Raw genomic sequence first — 18,412 nt, forward strand, 5'->3', positions numbered from 1 at the left:
TTGAAAATGTAAATAAGTATTTATAGAAATTAATGAACGAAGATCTTATGCAGTATCAGGAGGTATTTGATTATTAATTTTAAACATAAAAATTGCAATATATTTCAAATTAAAATATTTAAAATTCAAATGATCGTATAAATTCATGAATATTTAGTATCGGAAGATATTTAAACCAATATATCGAGCCTACATTCTGTCAAAAATCCACTATTTCTTGATTTTCTAGTTTTAATAAAAATTTAATAACATTTATTTTCGCTTAAATATACGTCTGTTACAATCAATATCTTTTTTATGTTATGTGAACTATATATGCATACATTATAATCTGGATTATACAATTTTAATAGTAATTGCATCTTTATAATGTATTTACAAATATGAAGATGAGTAATTAGGTAAAATTTTATTATGGTAAATTCGCACCATTATTAATATCTGTAGTCATATATAGATGTTTACAATTATTTTTAATGTAATACGAAATATTGGCATTTCGTTATCCTAAACTAGTGGGTTAGTGAGTCTTATTTTGCATTCATTTTAGACATGGGCACCGTCAGTTTTGACATAAACTTTTTATTTTCATTTACAAAATATATGAAAAAGTATGTAAGTTATATCAGTTCAATATTCTATTCTTTGGATTCATACGAATAAGTTTCATGCATATTTAGTAAATAAATTTTTAAATTAAGTATTGATGTACATTTAATTATATTCGAACTGTACTAATCTAAGTCATTGAAAATGCTTTTAGATTAGAGTTTATTATAATAAGCTCAAGTTAATATTTGTTCATACTTTCATATTTTGTCATAATTTTATTGTAAAAAGTAGTGAATAAAATTAAGAACATTAATTAACTATTTTATTAGAATTTAAAATTATCTAAATATAAATATAAATATATATATATATATATATATATATCCTATATTATGTACCATATTTTAAAATCTATAATAAAAACTTGCTTGGATAATTCTATTTGAACTCATTTTAATAATAAAAATTATAATAAAAATTAATAAAAATAAGAAATTTTAAATAAATAAAGATATTGTACTAACTATTGATTAAAATAATTTTTTTTTCTAACAATAGTAATTGAAAGTAGTAATCGAATAAGTCATAGAAGAAATAGTTGAAGAAATAATTAATTGTCATAAATATTTTTAAATTAAAAACTTGTTAAATACTTTTATATAAGAAAATATTTACTGTATTTAAATAATATTTTATAAAATGTTTTATATCGAGGTATCTTATTTTAAACAATTACCGTTAAACATATTGTATTACAGATCAAAAAAACAATCTTTATATTTTTATAACTTTTATTAATAGTTTACTATCACTAACAATTTGAGAACAAAAAGTTTAGATTACATTTACTTAATTTTTGCAACAGAAATCTTATAGACATGAGAATATATATTTTTATGCATTCCCCTATTTGACTTAATTCACTATGGCACCATTAGTATAGGAATGTTTTGACGAATAATATCCAATTTCATTTGAAAAACATATTTGGCATTTTCGGCACATAATTAATTTAAGATTATTATATTATTGTATATTTAAAATAACTATAAATGACTTTAATTGAAATTTAAATTCTTTAAATGTATTAATAATTATCATTAATTTTAATATTTCATAATTATAATAAATATTTATATTATTTTTTTAATTTTTATCATCATACTATATATCGTTTCAGTTTTAACAAATTTAATATTAATTTCAAAATTTAATATAGCTTGATAAAACTTTTCGTAAGAAATTTTTGCATTAGTAATGCGAAAAATATTTAGTGTACTTACAAAAAATATTATAAATAAAAAATTTAAATAAAAATATTATATTTGAAATATAAAACTTTTTAAAATTAAATTAAATACATGGAATAAACTTCTAATTAAAGCAAAAATAATTTCATTAAAATATTGCGGTGCCCAAATCAGTTCTTAATTTTATATTGAAGTTTCGTTTGATATTTACATGCATTATTTGCTTAATATAATGCAGATAAAATCTGCTAATATATAATTCGTAAGTTGTGTGAGATTATTGTTTAATGGATATTTTCGATATTTATTTCAGTGGTGATGTCTTCGTACTATAATGTTATGTCATTTTGGCTTAAGGGTCCGTTTCCTATTTTTGAGTTGTTCACCATTTTCGTCACATTTTCTAAACTTTCATTGCTTATTGTATGTTGTGGTGATATCGAATCGGTTTTATTATTATTATGCTGTGTTTGCGTCGATGCTGAAACAAGTGCGGCTTTTGGTTTGCCGTTCTGCGATTCTCTTGCTGACATTTCATAATCTAATATATTAAAAATAACGTATTAATTAAATGTTACGTAAAGATAATGCTTTATTCATCTGTCACAATAACAAAAGTAATAACTGAAATGACTGCGACTTTTTAGTTTGGTTATCGACTAAACTCATTTGAAATTTAATTATGTAGTATCGTTCTTCAAAAGCATTCATAAAATATGTCAAAAACAGTATAATTTTAATGTATAGTCGTTTTTCTATATTAACAAATTTGTTTATATTTTCTATATGTTTATTATGTGACGTTGCTCATCCTTTAAATAAAATATGCATGTCATTTCTATTTATAAATAGTGTCTCTGTATTTATAAACAGTGATAAAGATGAGACTATCATTTAAAAGAAATTTGTAAGGTTTTTATTAAAATCTTTAAAAATTTAAATACCTATTGTCATTAAAAGAACATCTTCCACTAACATAGAATTAAATCAAAGGATAGTTTCACTTAAGAAAAGATTATGCACTTTTTTATAAAAGTAACAAATTTTTACTTCAGCAATATTTTGTATCCATTAAGGATAAGTAGTTTTAAAATTCATGCTTCTATGAATGAAGTCTTCGTAAAAGTATTATAAATTTTGTGAAACGCAAGCTCATTTTAAAAAATAACATTAGATGAAGGTGCGTGAGAAATACAAGAAAATATAAATAAAAAAAAATAAAAAGGAAGATGGATACACTATGGGTGAACATTCGATACTGAAATTAGCACGCGAACCACACTCATAAATTTATAACTCACATTCGCTTTGTGTGGAGCAATCCATTGTAGTGGTAACGTGCCTCTGTAAAGTTTTGTTCTGATCACAGGTAACCGCTGTTAGAGTGATAGGTGCCATCATGCTCGAAGCATTTGTTCCCGTGACCGCCGAAGTCTTTGTTGTGCTGTGACGATTGGGCATCATACTTTGCCGCACATTTCTCTCTGGTCGAATTAAGATGATGTATAACTGAAAGAAACATTTAAAATAACTTTAAACAATGCGTAGAAAGTTTTTCTAATTCCGTGCTCTTGCCCGAACATGATTGATGCGTCGATGGCTTTTATTATCACATGTGGTGAACATTTAGTTATAGTTGATTTAATAATAAAACTTTTTCTCTGACGTTAGCCTCTATTAATGGAAAATGCATTGCTGTGTCTCGTAGATATAAAATAATTTGAAATTGATTGAAGCTTTTATATTTATATTTTCGTCTGTAAAATAAGTGGATTTAGACGACGTTAATATTACACAACATGAGCAATCTTATGTGAGCTGAATCCTTTAGACAATAAAAAACTAACTATATTTTTAAAGGGCATAAATAATAAATAAGTTATTATTATTATTGCAAATTAGTATTAATAATTTACTTAAAGCTTCTATTTTACCTAAAGTCTGTCGACAATAATATGCTTAAATCTTGTATTTCTAAATTTCATTTTTCATTATAATGGATAATCAGATTTATATTAAGCATGATTGAGCATATGCACTTATGTGACGTGTATGCGCCACATATATGAATTTTCATGTCGTTCCATGCGGTTTACCGTGGAAACGGAAAATCTATGTGACAGAATCTAACGTACGCTTCAAAATAGTAATACTTAAAAAAAAAATAAAAAAAACACTTTTCTTTCAAATAACTTATCATACTTTGACATTTTCTTTAATATTAAGATCTCATTCTAATTGAAATTTTATAAAAAGCAGTCATTTTTATGTTCTAGCAATCAATAAAATAAGGCAGTAAATTAGAATTTACATATACATACATATACATACATAGAAATCTGATAGTTTTAAAATATGGTTCCAATTAATTTGAATATTATTGATAAACATCTTAGTTTTGCAAAAAAGTGATAGATTAGAATTAGATTTAAAAGAATAGTAAGATAAATAGAAGATAGAGAATTAAGGTTAAAATGTCTAATTTAAAAGAATTAAGAATTAAATCTTAAGAATCGATTATTTGACAAGGTTCAGCAATTTTTCTAGCAATATTTTAAAATTTAATTAGTATACAGCCTTTCTATTATGTATAGGCGCATGAAGAAATTGATGGGATATGAAAAGTTAGGAAACTGATAGATATTTATATGCTCCGTTACGTAGATTTAAGAAATTGATAGATAAAAGTTTTATAATAAAAAATTGGAAACATTAAAGGAACATAGTCGAAAACAAGCATTTTGAAAGTTCGTAGAGATGGCTTTGAACAATTTTTTGATAATAATTTTCTATTTTACAATGAGATATACTGAAATATAAATAAAAGAAATTTAATTAAATGGAAGGAAAACAGAATAAAGGATTTTTGAGATAAAAAAAATGTAAATAATGTAAACGCATTTACTTAATTTACATATTAAGTAGGTGATTGAAAATATATTTGGAATCTTTGTTTAATCAATAACTGAAATAATTATAGAGGCATATACAGTAGTATAAATTATTTATAATAAACTACAATATGTTAATTGAACAATACTTCAAGGTACGAGAAACTATCTATTATTAAAGTGCATTAAATAATTTGAAATTGCGTTGTGCCTATATTAAATTTGTTTACATAATTATATAAATGATAATAATTATAATAATTAAGCAAATAGATAAATTAATTATTTCTTAGAAAAATTTTAATTATCTTTATGGAAAAGATTATTTCGAATTTTATTGTAAATTTTTTCTTAATATAAAATTCAAAATTTTCTCTAAATTTCAAACCTGTGACACTAAGAGATCCATTACAGTTTGAAAAGTAATTTTAATCATAAGATATTTGATTTTGCTAGTGGTAAAAGCTAATTATGGCTGAATGACTTTCGATAGATGTCAAGTAAAGCCATGGAAGAAAAATTTAAATTATATCGATAACTATGCAAGATTTATACGCTATTTTCAAATATTATTTACTTAAAGATGCTATTATTTCAATGGAGATATATATATAATTATGTATATAAAATTATTTTGCAATATAAAATTTAAAATAAATGAGTGTATGATTTAATTTAATAGTCTTTTTAGTAATTGTGATAAAATATCAAGTATTTTATGTTAAGAATAAAACTATGTTATCGAGATCATTGATTTAATAGATATTAAAATTTGTTTATATATTATATTTATGCTTTTAACTCTTATAATAATGTACATTACCTCATAATGTTAATTATTAGATTAATTCAGATTAGAACACAATATATAAACATATTAAATGTATATATTTTTTCGAGAGTATATATAGAATTTTCTAATATTACAATGTAATATTATTATGATTGGTAAATAATACTGATCGCTTAACAATGCAAAAAAAATTCTTAACTCGAGACTCGGTCAATACTTTATCTCTATTTACTTTATACCGAATTAACTTCAATTCTTTATTTAGAAGAAATTTTATCGATGCGTACGATATTAAATTACGTTATTAATAATATATATTATATTTATAAACAATAATAAAATGGAAAAAAATTGTCAATATCAAAGTTTCATATATAGAATGTGGTTACGAAAAATATACAAAAATTTATACATTATATAAAGTATATTTGTATTATGTACTATTTTTTAAAATCAATATAATAGTTTTAATATAAAATAATACATATTAATTTGAATTTATTCGAGTAAGATTTTTATTTGAATTTCTTTTTTTCTTTTTTTTTCTTTTTTTCTTTTTAAATTCATATGGCAGTTCATTGGCTACGGTAGTAGTAATATTGTTAAAAGAAAATGTCTTGCATAAAATTAATCAGTTTTTGTATGAAGCAATGTATGAATATATTCATAGATATTTACCATTTAATTATCGAGGATCGTTGCATAGAAACCAATTTTTAATATTTAATTATCAGCCTTATTTTATTAACGAAAATTTTGTATGAAAATAATAAATAAATAATTCCTTTTAATAAGTTATTAAACTTTAAACCCACTTAAATTGATTTCACATAGGCTATAACTACTGCGCGATAATCATCATAAATACTTAGAATATAATACCTAATTATAATTATAGCTATTATCGAGCATGTCAGAGAAAGTTTTTTAGATAAAAGAAAAGTTTGCACCTCTATTGTCAACGTTATTTATTAGAATGTGTAATACATAATATAAGAAAAAACGCCACAAATATGACTGAGGCTGCAAAACTTCTGCAAATTACCAGCTATGTGAGAAAGGTGTCAAATATCTCAGCTTTCAAATTTACCTTTGGACTGAAGAGACATGCAATGGTCACAGAAGCTGAGAGGCTAATAGTTACGGACATCGAGGTAATTCTTAAGGCAACGTGATTGCCCGTTCCAAAGTACAGCGGCACAAAGGCTAGCCATATCACACACGTTGTATACATCGTAAAACCTAAAAATATTTCACGAAAATTGGATAAAATTCTTTACTTGTTCTTCTATAAAAATATAAATCATTATACAGGTGATAATTATTAGGGAATCGCCGTTTATTCACGTTGAGTTAGTGCAAAAGAAAAACGAAACAAAAAAAAAACAATAACATATTTAAGTTTTTCAATTTCAATTTAATATTTTAATTTAAATCTGAGTACATTTAACCTTAATACAGGATATATTATAAATTAAAGTGATTGTAACATGAATATTATTATGATAAAAGTATATGTACTCCTCGGCATGCAAATGTATTCGTTAAATTAAAATTTCCTAAATATTTGTAGTTCATAGATTTTTATTTTATAATAAACCATAACGGGGATAACTTTATTATTACTATAAATTTTAACGAAGAATTAAGCTTTAACGTTTACATTGTCTGCAACTGTAGATAAGAGATTATCATTAATTAATAATCCTATTTATATGAATACAATTTTATTAAAGAAAATTTTAACGAAATTACAGATATTTTATATATTACTTGTAGTGTTCATGAAACAAAACAAAATTATATATCATCATCTATAACTTAACTTATCATTGATCTTTATACTTGGAAGTAATTAATGAATAATAAGTAATAAATATATAAGTAACTAAATGTATGATCTTATTGGAGGTATAAATTTATGCTTATATTATAAATATGAGTGTGGTAATTAGTTAAAATAAATAAATATAATTTATTACACGTTATACTTATTTTATTTCAATATGACAATTTAAATTTAATGCGAATTTTATATTCAATCAAATAAATAACTTGAAAATATTGTAAAAAAAAAGAAAAAAGTTAGAATATAATAATAATATTTACGTGGATTATTCAGTATTAAAATAAAAAATTATTTGAAATTTTGAATATTTAACTTTTACATTATTATTCATTACCCGATATATTTTTTTTAAATTATTTATCTTTAATTATTTTAAAAAGTTTTCAAAAATTTAGTATATATATATATATATATATATATATTATGATTTTTTAAACGATTAAGTGTTTTTACCTGACTGGTATCTAGTATTGGATAATTATTCGGATTTCAAAAATTTTATTTATACTAGCAATAAATAACAACATTAAAGAAAAATTTATTGAATATTGTATTATATTTGGTATCTAGATTGAGAGCGAACATAAATAGTAAGCATTGGTTTTAAAAAAAAATATTTGATAAATTTGGAATACGTATGAATGAAAAATATGTTTGATAAAGTGCATACAAATTCTTATAATTCCCAACATAAATAAAGTATAATTTATTTTTACATATTGATTATATTTACGAATATATACAGTTTATCTTTTAAGAAAGAATATTTTTAATTTTCGAAAAAAATTTAAATAATTCGATACTTTTTAAAAGTTAAAGCCAGAAATAACTACAGATTTTCTTAATATAAGTATTCAAAAAACCAAAAAAATATATATATTAAAAGATGTTGATAATTTATTTGTAAATTCATTAAAGAAAAAAAAGCATAAAGTCTAGTTATTTATAATAAAAGCATAATCGTTTGCGTCAGATAAATTGTATATAATAGAACAAATACAACAAATATATTTATGCACAAATCCATTTTGTACTATATCTTATTTAATTTGTTTTTCATGTTTCTTCTATCAATACGATATTTTACTTTATTTATTTATTTCATTTTTACAAATCCTCCCTTGTTTTATAATAAATACAAATATGAAATTATTTCGACGTTTTATCGCTATAAATTATGATATATATGTTATAGACGGAACAACATTTAATAATTTCAAATGGATTAATATTAACATATAAATTAAATGTTAAATGGAATATTTAATTTTAATATTTTTAAATCATATTTCGGTAGGGGATAATTTAACGTTTTAAATAATACTCGATCACTTAAGGTTTCGCAATTTATTATTTTTATTATATAAATTAAGGTAATTATTTCATATTAACATATTCTAAATATCGATAAAAGTTCTTCCTCTAAACTTGTATTTATTCTTTCCGATGAAATTACGAGCGATAAGGAAATTTTAAACTTAAACGTTCGACGTACGTTCAAGCGATTGAATAAAAAGTCGTCGAACGATAATCTCGTACAACTAGGAGAATCTGCAATTTAATTATCACGTTTCATTATATTTCTTGACATCCTATTACACGGATACGTCAGGCGCAGTTGTTCATCTTAAACCAAAGACCGAGTATACTTTCAAGTATTTCGCTAATTATCCGAATACTCTCTTCCTAAACTTTTTTTTACAACTCTTCACCTACTGATAACCAATCGATTATATGAGATCTATAAATTATAATAGACGAACCAATTCCTTACCGATGTGTTTGCTTTCGTTGAAAGCTTCGGGTATTTTTCTGGTTAGCACAGCATAAACAGTACAGACGATAATGAGGATGATGGGGTAAGTGAAGGCGATCATGTAGCTGGCGTCGATGTAACTGTTACACACTAGCAGATTGTCTTCGCGCGTCGGGTAATGATGCATGGCTTTTGCGGGGTCAATGACCATCCATACGCCATTTATCAGAATCTGTACGAAGACCAACATCGTGCAGATTATTAGTTGAGAGCGGGGTGAAATGAAGGATGGTCTCTTGGCGCTGTGCTTTCCCGCACGGAAAATTCGCGATATTCGATTGGTCTTTGTGAGTAAAGCTGCATAAACAACGGTGAAGCAGAAACCAGCAGCAAACCTGTAAGGTAAAAGAAACTCTCTAATCTTCGATTACACTTAACGTTATTATACTGTTCATCGGTAATGGGGGTCACTGGTTGGGAGCTGAGTATATCGATTCGATTGAAGGAGATTGTAAGTGTTCTGCTCTTACAAATTCATTGTTTGTTTGTGTAGGCGGCGGGATTAAACAGCCTTGTTATCATTTTTTTACTATTGAATTTGTGATTGATGCTATTGGCATGTAAATTACCATCCTCGTTGATTTATCGATTTCAAAGTAATATAACTTCTGACTTTAATTTTAACGATGTCATTGGCTATCTCCACAATGACCAAGTTTCAGACAAACTTTAATAATATGCTTGGGGTGCTTTTAAAATTTATCTTAAAGAAAAATATATATAAAGACTGTAAATATATGTTAAAAAAATTCATAAAATTTATCGAATCTAATAACGATACGAGATGCCTAATAAAACAATATTTTTATAGAAATTCATAAGGAGTGTGATAAATGAAATACATTATGCTGATTTTTTTAAATTAAGCACGAGCATAATTAGATAACGTAAGAAAGACGAGACAAAATTACTTGGAACTTATACATTTTACAATAACTTTTTTCTGAAACACGAAGAATTATTATTATCATTGTTATTATTATTATTATCATCATCATCATCATTATTATTATTATTATTATTATCATTATCATCATCATCATCATCATCATCATCATCGTTATTATTATTGTATAGGTATAGGTATGGGTAAAGGACAATTTACCTCTGAATGCCACAAACAATATCCGTCGGGCGGAGAACAAGTGCGAAAGTGACTAAGTAACAAAGAAGTATTCCCGACAATAAAATGTAAGATAATTCACGTCCAGAAGCTCGCACAATCGGTGTATCGTTATGTTTGAGAAAAACACCACCCACAAAGAACGTTACCTGAAAATACAATTTTATTAAGCGATTAAAGATGTACACATAATGAAAATGATTTATCATAAATTTTTGCTTAACAAGAAAGTTATTATTACCAATATTCCCGTTGATGAGAAAGACATGGCACCAATTGCCCATCCGCTCTCCAACTTTAAAAATTCTTCCGGTATATCTCGACAGTATGAATGAGTATCATCGGGCACAGTCCCTTCGGGACAATCAATACATTGTGTTTCATCGTCTGGTTTTCTTATCTACAGAGAGAAAAGAAATTATTTATCCTAATGAAGAGTTAATTGCTTCAATTGGAATATAGCAAAGTCACGTTATCTAATTTCATTTACTCCGAGGGTTTGAATATTGTTTTACCGGTGGAACTTAGTAGCTGATAAGCAGTTCAAGTAAATAAAAATACATGGCAAAAGAACGTTATAGAAAACAAAAAACAAAAAAACAAAATTTTAAATCGATTGTTTAAAAATTTTCCAACTAATTTAAGTGGTAAAAATTAATAGGCAGATAAATAAAATCTGATCTTGTTATATAATATTTTTTATGATAAAGTAGTTGTTTATTAATGCATTGTATAATTTTATAACAAATTGAAAAATGAATAACAACAATTTATTGCATGTTTAAATTTCAAATACGTGTATATCAAAGATAAAGTATTTTTTCTTTTTAAGTGAATTTTGAATGAAACACATTTAGGTATTATATTATATATTATTATATTATTATTATTATATATTACATACACATTATACATCCTATAAAATATCGAGAATTTCAATACAAACTTTGAAGTTTTTATTTCAATTATTTTATTTTTCATTTAAAAATGTACACTTTTGGCAGTAGGTTATAAGTCCCTAATATTGAATAATGTTGAAAAAATAGTTAAAAATATCACGTTAATTTGATTAAAGTATGTGTCGCCGATTTCAAAGTACCTAGGCAGAAAAAATCGTTACGGAAAGTTTGCCAATAAAATTGAGACATTTTTTATTTAACAATCCATCGATCGAATCCATTTACATCTATACTTTTCTGTGATATAGTTATATGGCCGAACAAAAGTCTCGTTGCAGTTGACTTATATGCCCATTCCCGCCCACAAACAATAACGTAGGTGTTCTTAGTCGCATAAAAGTGGAGGAAAAAAATACGAAAAGCTAAAGAAGTGAAAAAAGCCGACCGATAGAGTTTCAGCGTTTCGTGGTTGATTACGAGTAACAAAAAGAAGTCGATGAAACTCGAAGAGTCCCAGCAGACACAAAGAATGAGTGGAAAGTGAAGAAGAGAAATAAAGAAGGAAATAAAGAAATAAAGAAGGAAATAAAGAAATAAAGAAATAAAGAAATAAAGAAAGAAAGAAATAAAGAAATAAAGAAAGAAAGAGGCTCCATCGACACTCGGTTTCCTCTCTCCTATATTGTTTTTTTACCTTCTCACCCAACATCGACGACATTACCGACCTGATATTGAGTACAATTGAAGCAATGCCAGCAGCAGCTCTCGCCTTCAACGTATTTCTTCGCCTGGCCGAGTTCACAGGGTAACGAGCAAACGCTCTCGGGTGGTGGGGCGTGTTCCAATCGAAATTGGACTTCTACGAGCATATCAGAAAACTATCTTAACGTATAATGTAAAGTGGATGTTCTTTTGTAATTGAGATAACAAGAGCCTAACGCGACCCTTTTTTTATTTTATAAAGCCGTGGAAATTTTTCATAAGTCTATTTTTACAATTACTTCGTATTACATAGACGACGAAACTTTTTTTCTACTTTTCTTCTTCTTCAAATTAACCATAATATTGATTTTTTTTCAAGTATCGAAATGAGAATACAAGCTTAGTACGCATAATAAAAATTCACTAGTATTTATCCAAGTATTTTTTAATTCAGTATTGCAATAAACAATTTTTAAATGACATAAATTGTTTTTGCACATTGCTATATTATTAGAATTGCGGAATGCTATTTATTTCATTCTCGTTATAATATTCATTGGATTGTCAATGCTAAGGGCTTCAATAATGATTGTATAGAGATAATAAATACATACAATAAATACATACAATATTCATAAGTTATGTAAGTACAATCATTGTGACATTTATTTAATTTATACTAATTTATACGCAATTCGAATGTTATTTTATTATTTTATATTAATTATGTCTTTCTTTCTGTATTATTTGTAATGTAAAACTACAAATACTAACCATTTGCATTTTGTTTAATGCAACGGCTTAACAACAATAATAAGAGCGTATTTGAAATGTGTTATTTTCAAGCACTTTTTAATTCAATGAAATTTCTGTTAAATTAACTTTTATAATTTTTCATACTATTATACTATTTCTATAAAGATAGAATCGGAAAGTTTTGAAATTTTATTATTTTAATTAGTTGATATAAATGTACAATTTATATAAAAATGCTTTTATAATAATTATACATTATTATGCAGCTTCATTTGATTTCTTAAATATATTAATTAAGTTTCTTAAGTATATTTAAAAATTATAGAATATCTAAGTATATTTAATTTTTAATTAATAAACTAATATTTCGTACATTATTAAATATCGTAAAGTTTTCTATCGGTTTTTATTAAATTTTTGTTTAAAAATTTTAATCATAATTTTAAGATTAAAAGATATTTTTATTGGTAAATTTATAAAAATAAGTTTAGAAGCTTGAGTATGCTATTAGATTATTATGCATTTTAAAGTATATAGTCGATCAATTACCGTGACAATATGTTTGTAAATTATCTATATAACGCAGCTAAGAAAGTGAAAAAATTTGATATATATTTTTATAACTAATCTTATAAACATTGTTAATAGTACAATTTTGATAGAATATTGATAAGAAGATAAGAATAGATAAATTAAAGACTTTTGCTTTACAATGTTAATCATGTAATTATTATTGGTAAAACTATAATTTGGAAAATTTGTATCGACGAAGAATTTGATGTTAATCAATAATCAACGTTAACATTTTTTTTTATCTAAACCATTGTTTACATATTCAAACTGCTAGACATCTGCAAATTATTTTACACGTGTAATGGTAATCATAGAAACAATTTGTATAATTAATAAAAAGCACAGTATTTGAAAATCTAGGAAGGAAGTCTATTTTAGTTAATTACTTTAATAATTTTAATTCAAGCTATCAATATGCAATATATTCAAGTTTGTTTAATTATATTTCAAATTAATTAATTTTAATGTCCAAGTCCCAAGGTAACGAGATTGATTAAAAGAGAAAAAAAAGAATGAAAAGTAAATAAATAGTTCTTGTAATAATAATTATGTGAAATTAGTTCTGGCATTCATACAATTTATTACTGAAATAAAATTATCAAAATACTGTTAATAATAATAATAATAATAACGTAACTTAATTTATAACATATATAATCTTTCTAAATGTTTCACGTGTTTTAATTATATATCTTGAGCTTACCAGTCATGTTGAGATGCAGAATTCCTTCTAAATATTTGCCTACGCGAATCCATTTATATTGTCCGGCAGACGTTTGTTTAAAGTGGATTATATTATATCTCGCTGGTCCATCGCCATTATTATCGAATTTGAATCTGTCACCGCTGAGTCCTTAAATATTTAAGATTTATCCTAAAGATTATTACATTCTAAAATTTTATATATTTCATTGATTGCTCGCCTTCGATAATCGAAATATTTTGAAAGAACTTTTTTAATAATAGTGCAGTGATCAATGTACCTTGAAAATCTACTTTTCGAAGATATTTTAAAAGCTCCTCTCCTTTTGTCGGCTTCATGTCATCGCACAATCCTACTTGTCCATGGCACAGATCCCTATGCATGTCCCTATTAATGTAAATTAATACGGAGACAAGTAGCTTTAATAATTTGAATTGGTAAACAGAATAATAAACATTAAAAGATAATTTACCGAAATGCATAAGCGAATGCCATAACTGCATCGGATACGAATTGCAATTGATTTTCAAAGGCCATGTCGCCCTTATTCAAGCGTTCTTTAGTAGTACAGTAATTCTCGTATTTATTGTATGGAGTTAATGTTGAATTAGGATAGCGACATTTAAAATGATCTTCCCAAAATTCTGAAACGTGGATAGAACATTATTTTGCATGAATTATCCGTTTGTTTTCTATTAAATCACACACGTTGTTATCAAATTACTATTGACAATATTATTATTGAAAATAATTTTCCAATCCATATAACGTGTTATGAGATATGTTTTTATCGTATTCATTAGATTATCGCTGATTTTCAAATAAACGTGCAAGCAAGCTCTTTACGAGAATTGAATTCAAATACATTTGTAGTCATTGTAATAATTACATAAGCGTGAATGAAATTCGGCCAAGATTGCTCGTAAACTTTTTATTCAAGCATTGTATATTATTAATATGCATAAGGAACAAGGATAAAGTGCATTTTCTGTATTGAATATTATAGGATATATAGAACGTAACCAAGTGCTTCAACGTTAAAGTATTTTTTAATTGTGATTATAGAACTGTTTCAAAAAGATAGGATTTCATGTGCACGAGCGTGGGCTTGACACGTTCCTAGTGCATCGACAAAAATTTCATTTGACAACTAATAAGACTCGCGATTGTGAAAATATGAGAGAAGAGCCACGTCATTACTAGCCGTAGATACGTGAAAGTGGAGAGGAAGAACTATTGACTTGAAACCGGGGTAACTTGAAACATTATTGTCGTTATGAAAGAAGCAGAGCGAATCAGGTTACATCGACGCTGAATACACGGAAATACATTCCCGCAATGAAAGTAGCTACTGCTCTCATACTCTTCTCTATGACGATTTATCTAAGCAAACTTTTTCTTCTTGCTCAGCGACCCACGACATTTTCATCTTAGTATTTTGCACCTTTCACGAGCTTTTAAAATTTACTGGTGAAATCCTAGTGCCTTTCATTTTCAATGTGCTTAATCGGTGATCTGCATAAGCTTTGTTTTTGGGATGGAACGATTTTTTTATTAAAATAGATAACATATTTTCTCTCTCTCTCTGTGCGCGCGCGCGCGTGTGTACATCCGTCCGTGCGTGCGTGCGTACGTGCGTGTGTTTTATAGATGTAATTGAAATATAATTGAGATTAGCTTTGTACTGCTTGTTAGTAATTTCTCGAGACACTGCAAAAAATTGAATGCTAGTTTAGGGTTCTCACGTTTTCAATTATGGCGGGACTAGAATATAAATTATTTTGTGCTGTAAAATATTATATTAATTATTTATAGAATTAGATGACTTATTTAGTAAGATTATATTTGAAATATGAACGAAAATTGATGAAAGTCAAGTAAATACGAATTTAATTTATATCAAATCATTTCAATAGATTAAACTATAAAAAGTTTTTTACGTGTAATTTAAAAATGTATTTTACAATTCAATTAGCTGAAAGTCTAATTGAGAAATCTTAATCATAAGGTATTTTCTTACTGTGTTTACGAAAATACATGACAGGAACATTCAATTCACTAGGAATCTTAATAGTTCACTCCATTGTGTAAATAATATTTTTCAATAAATTGCCAAAATTTGCTGGAATAGAAGTTCATTGCTTCGCAATGAGTTTTAAATTTGATTATTCGATTGAAGAAATGAAGTTATGAATCGTAAAGAAAGTATAAAATTTAAATTATAGATAAAGATTAATTACGAATTAGACAGAGTAATCCTGAAATGTTTGAAATTAGAGCGATTTCATTAAAGCAGACATGTCGCAGTTCTTTTGTATTGTACAATATTTCATTTCAGAGCAAATCATGAAAAAGAGAAAATCGCGGGTTCGCTAGCCTCATACGACAATAACGGACGTCGTATAATTCTCTTGTTAAAATCCCAGAGCGACAAAAGTCAATAAACTATATCCGACGGAACGGGTTCATGTACCGAGTATTAATTAAAGTTGTTTCTAATTACATGCTTCTCCCGATGAGATATTCAATTAAAACTCCAAGCTTATGGACAACTCTTAAAGATTTCGTTTTATGTTAAAAAATTTAATTTAAAATTTTTAAGTTTATAGAAATAATTTTAAAGCTATTGAAATGTATTTAGCCGCAATAATAGAATTTTTAATAGGGCAAGAGGATTTTTGAATTATTAAAAATTTTCGAGATAAAGATTTTCCTTAAACCTCTCTCAACTGAATGTTACAAAGCTTAAGCTGTAAAGAAGATTCAGATTAGTGGATCATTTTTGCGGTTATACCACGTAACATGAGTTGTTCTTTTTTGTCTTATAAATTTATGTTTAAGTCACTTTGGGTTTATCAAATGATGTCATGCTATACTCGATTAAAAGCGAAATAAATAATATTATACGCATTTATTTATAATTTCTGTCTTTTTACGATATTAAGCGCCTAATTATAATAAATTTTTCCTACAATATGTGAGATTTTAGGTTGCATCATAATTAAACACGAAAGATAAATTAAATAATAAGCTCGATTTATGGTATTTATTATAACGCGTTGCGCTGAATTCGAAATGATCCTTTTAATTATTAAGGTAATAGTGATGTAGTTAGTAGCTTTTATTTTATAAAACACAAGTTCAACATCAAATTGAATTTACAATTCATAGTGCGAAATTTCTTTGTCTTAAAATTAGTCATACTAAAACGAGTGTGATAACTTTGAGTCTGTTTATTCTAACTCTGAAACTTCTTTTCCAGTATTAACGAATGAAACGCACTATATTGCTAACCACGTAGACGTCTGAAGTAAAACAAAAACAAACAACAACAAAAAAAAAAACCAAAAAAACAACACGAAACAAAACAAAAAGATAAAACAAAGTATTTATAATTTCGGATAACAGCAGGTTAGACAAAAAGAATATTTAAAATAAAAATGTGAAATATTATTGCGTTATTAGAATTAACAAAGAGCCACAGTCTCATTTACCTTAAAGAGTAGCGGTTGCGCAAGAAAAAGAACGTTTAATAAAAGTAATATAATATTAAGCACTGATATTCTAATATTTGCAGATATTATTTAATTTAATTAGACGCCATTAATCCGCCAACTGCTAACCAATTACTAATTGACAAAAACTAATTGACAATACAATGTCATAATATTAATTGATAAAATTCACCTCTCACAAACTTCGTCACACCGTTCAAAATCTCGTTTTTCATTTTTCAAATTAAAGTTTTCAAAGAATCGAGCCGATAACTTCATTAGTCGATTGCGTCGTTATCACGCAACCCAACATATTCTCATTGAAATTAACATTTGTTAACGATAAGCAGACGAGAGTATTGGCCGTAGTATTGTCTTACAAGACATTCCTATCGTCAAGGCGGGCGAGGCTGACGTAAAGTCTAGATCGGTAATATATTCCGAGAAGTCGGGAGCTCGCTAAGGGTGATTCCGTCACCAATTGACAGACAGTCCGATAGAATAAGAAGTGACAACGAATATCTAGTCCAAACGTATTTTATTAAAGGGGAGGATCGTCGCGTCAGTCACTCACCCACGAACCAGGGATTCCTCTTATTATTTTCGACCGTGAGATTCAAGAAGTACTCCTCGAAGCCCTCGACCGGATTGGCCTGCGGTTGGACGGAGAGGGTACCCTCGACCTCGGCCTCGTTGCCGTCGCTCACCAGACCTCGGGCGCTCCAGCCGTCGCTCCCAATCCAAGAGAACGCGCCCGTCGCGTTGCAACGTCTAACGGCCTTCATCAGGCCGGCGACTTCCTGGTCGGAGCCGTAAATAATGCAGCCTGCAATGGACGAAGACGACACGTCAATGGACTCCCATCATTCGATCAATTTTTCTTAGCTCCGACAGATGTGGTTCGCGTTAACTTTAACCCACTTAGTTTTATCGTCAAACTTCGCGTTAGTTTTCAGTACCAATCCCGTTAAACACCGTTAATCATCTCTCTCTCTCTCTCTCTCTCTCTCT

General features: G+C 26.8%; 1 protein-coding gene across 1 annotated transcript in view; it reads right to left on the minus strand.

Annotated features, from left to right (window-relative positions):
• Window positions 1-2,070: 2,070 nt before the first annotated feature.
• Window positions 2,071-18,412, minus strand: part of Glurb (metabotropic glutamate receptor B) — a 147,623-nt gene continuing 131,281 nt past the window's right edge. The window contains exons 5-15 of the mRNA XM_011503824.1: window positions 17,976-18,227; window positions 14,380-14,551; window positions 14,188-14,294; window positions 13,908-14,057; window positions 11,899-12,032; window positions 10,516-10,674; window positions 10,257-10,423; window positions 9,110-9,486; window positions 6,577-6,728; window positions 3,104-3,311; window positions 2,071-2,343 (exon numbers count right to left, since the gene is read on the minus strand). Of these exons, the coding sequence (XP_011502126.1) occupies window positions 2,132-2,343; window positions 3,104-3,311; window positions 6,577-6,728; window positions 9,110-9,486; window positions 10,257-10,423; window positions 10,516-10,674; window positions 11,899-12,032; window positions 13,908-14,057; window positions 14,188-14,294; window positions 14,380-14,551; window positions 17,976-18,227 (2,090 nt within the window). The 3' untranslated portion in view covers window positions 2,071-2,131. The remainder of the gene's footprint in view (window positions 2,344-3,103; window positions 3,312-6,576; window positions 6,729-9,109; window positions 9,487-10,256; window positions 10,424-10,515; window positions 10,675-11,898; window positions 12,033-13,907; window positions 14,058-14,187; window positions 14,295-14,379; window positions 14,552-17,975; window positions 18,228-18,412) is intronic.

Source organism: Ceratosolen solmsi, unplaced genomic scaffold (genome assembly GCF_000503995.2).
Source record: "Ceratosolen solmsi marchali unplaced genomic scaffold, CerSol_1.0 scaffold48, whole genome shotgun sequence".
Taxonomy (NCBI): Eukaryota; Metazoa; Arthropoda; class Insecta; order Hymenoptera; family Agaonidae; genus Ceratosolen; species Ceratosolen solmsi.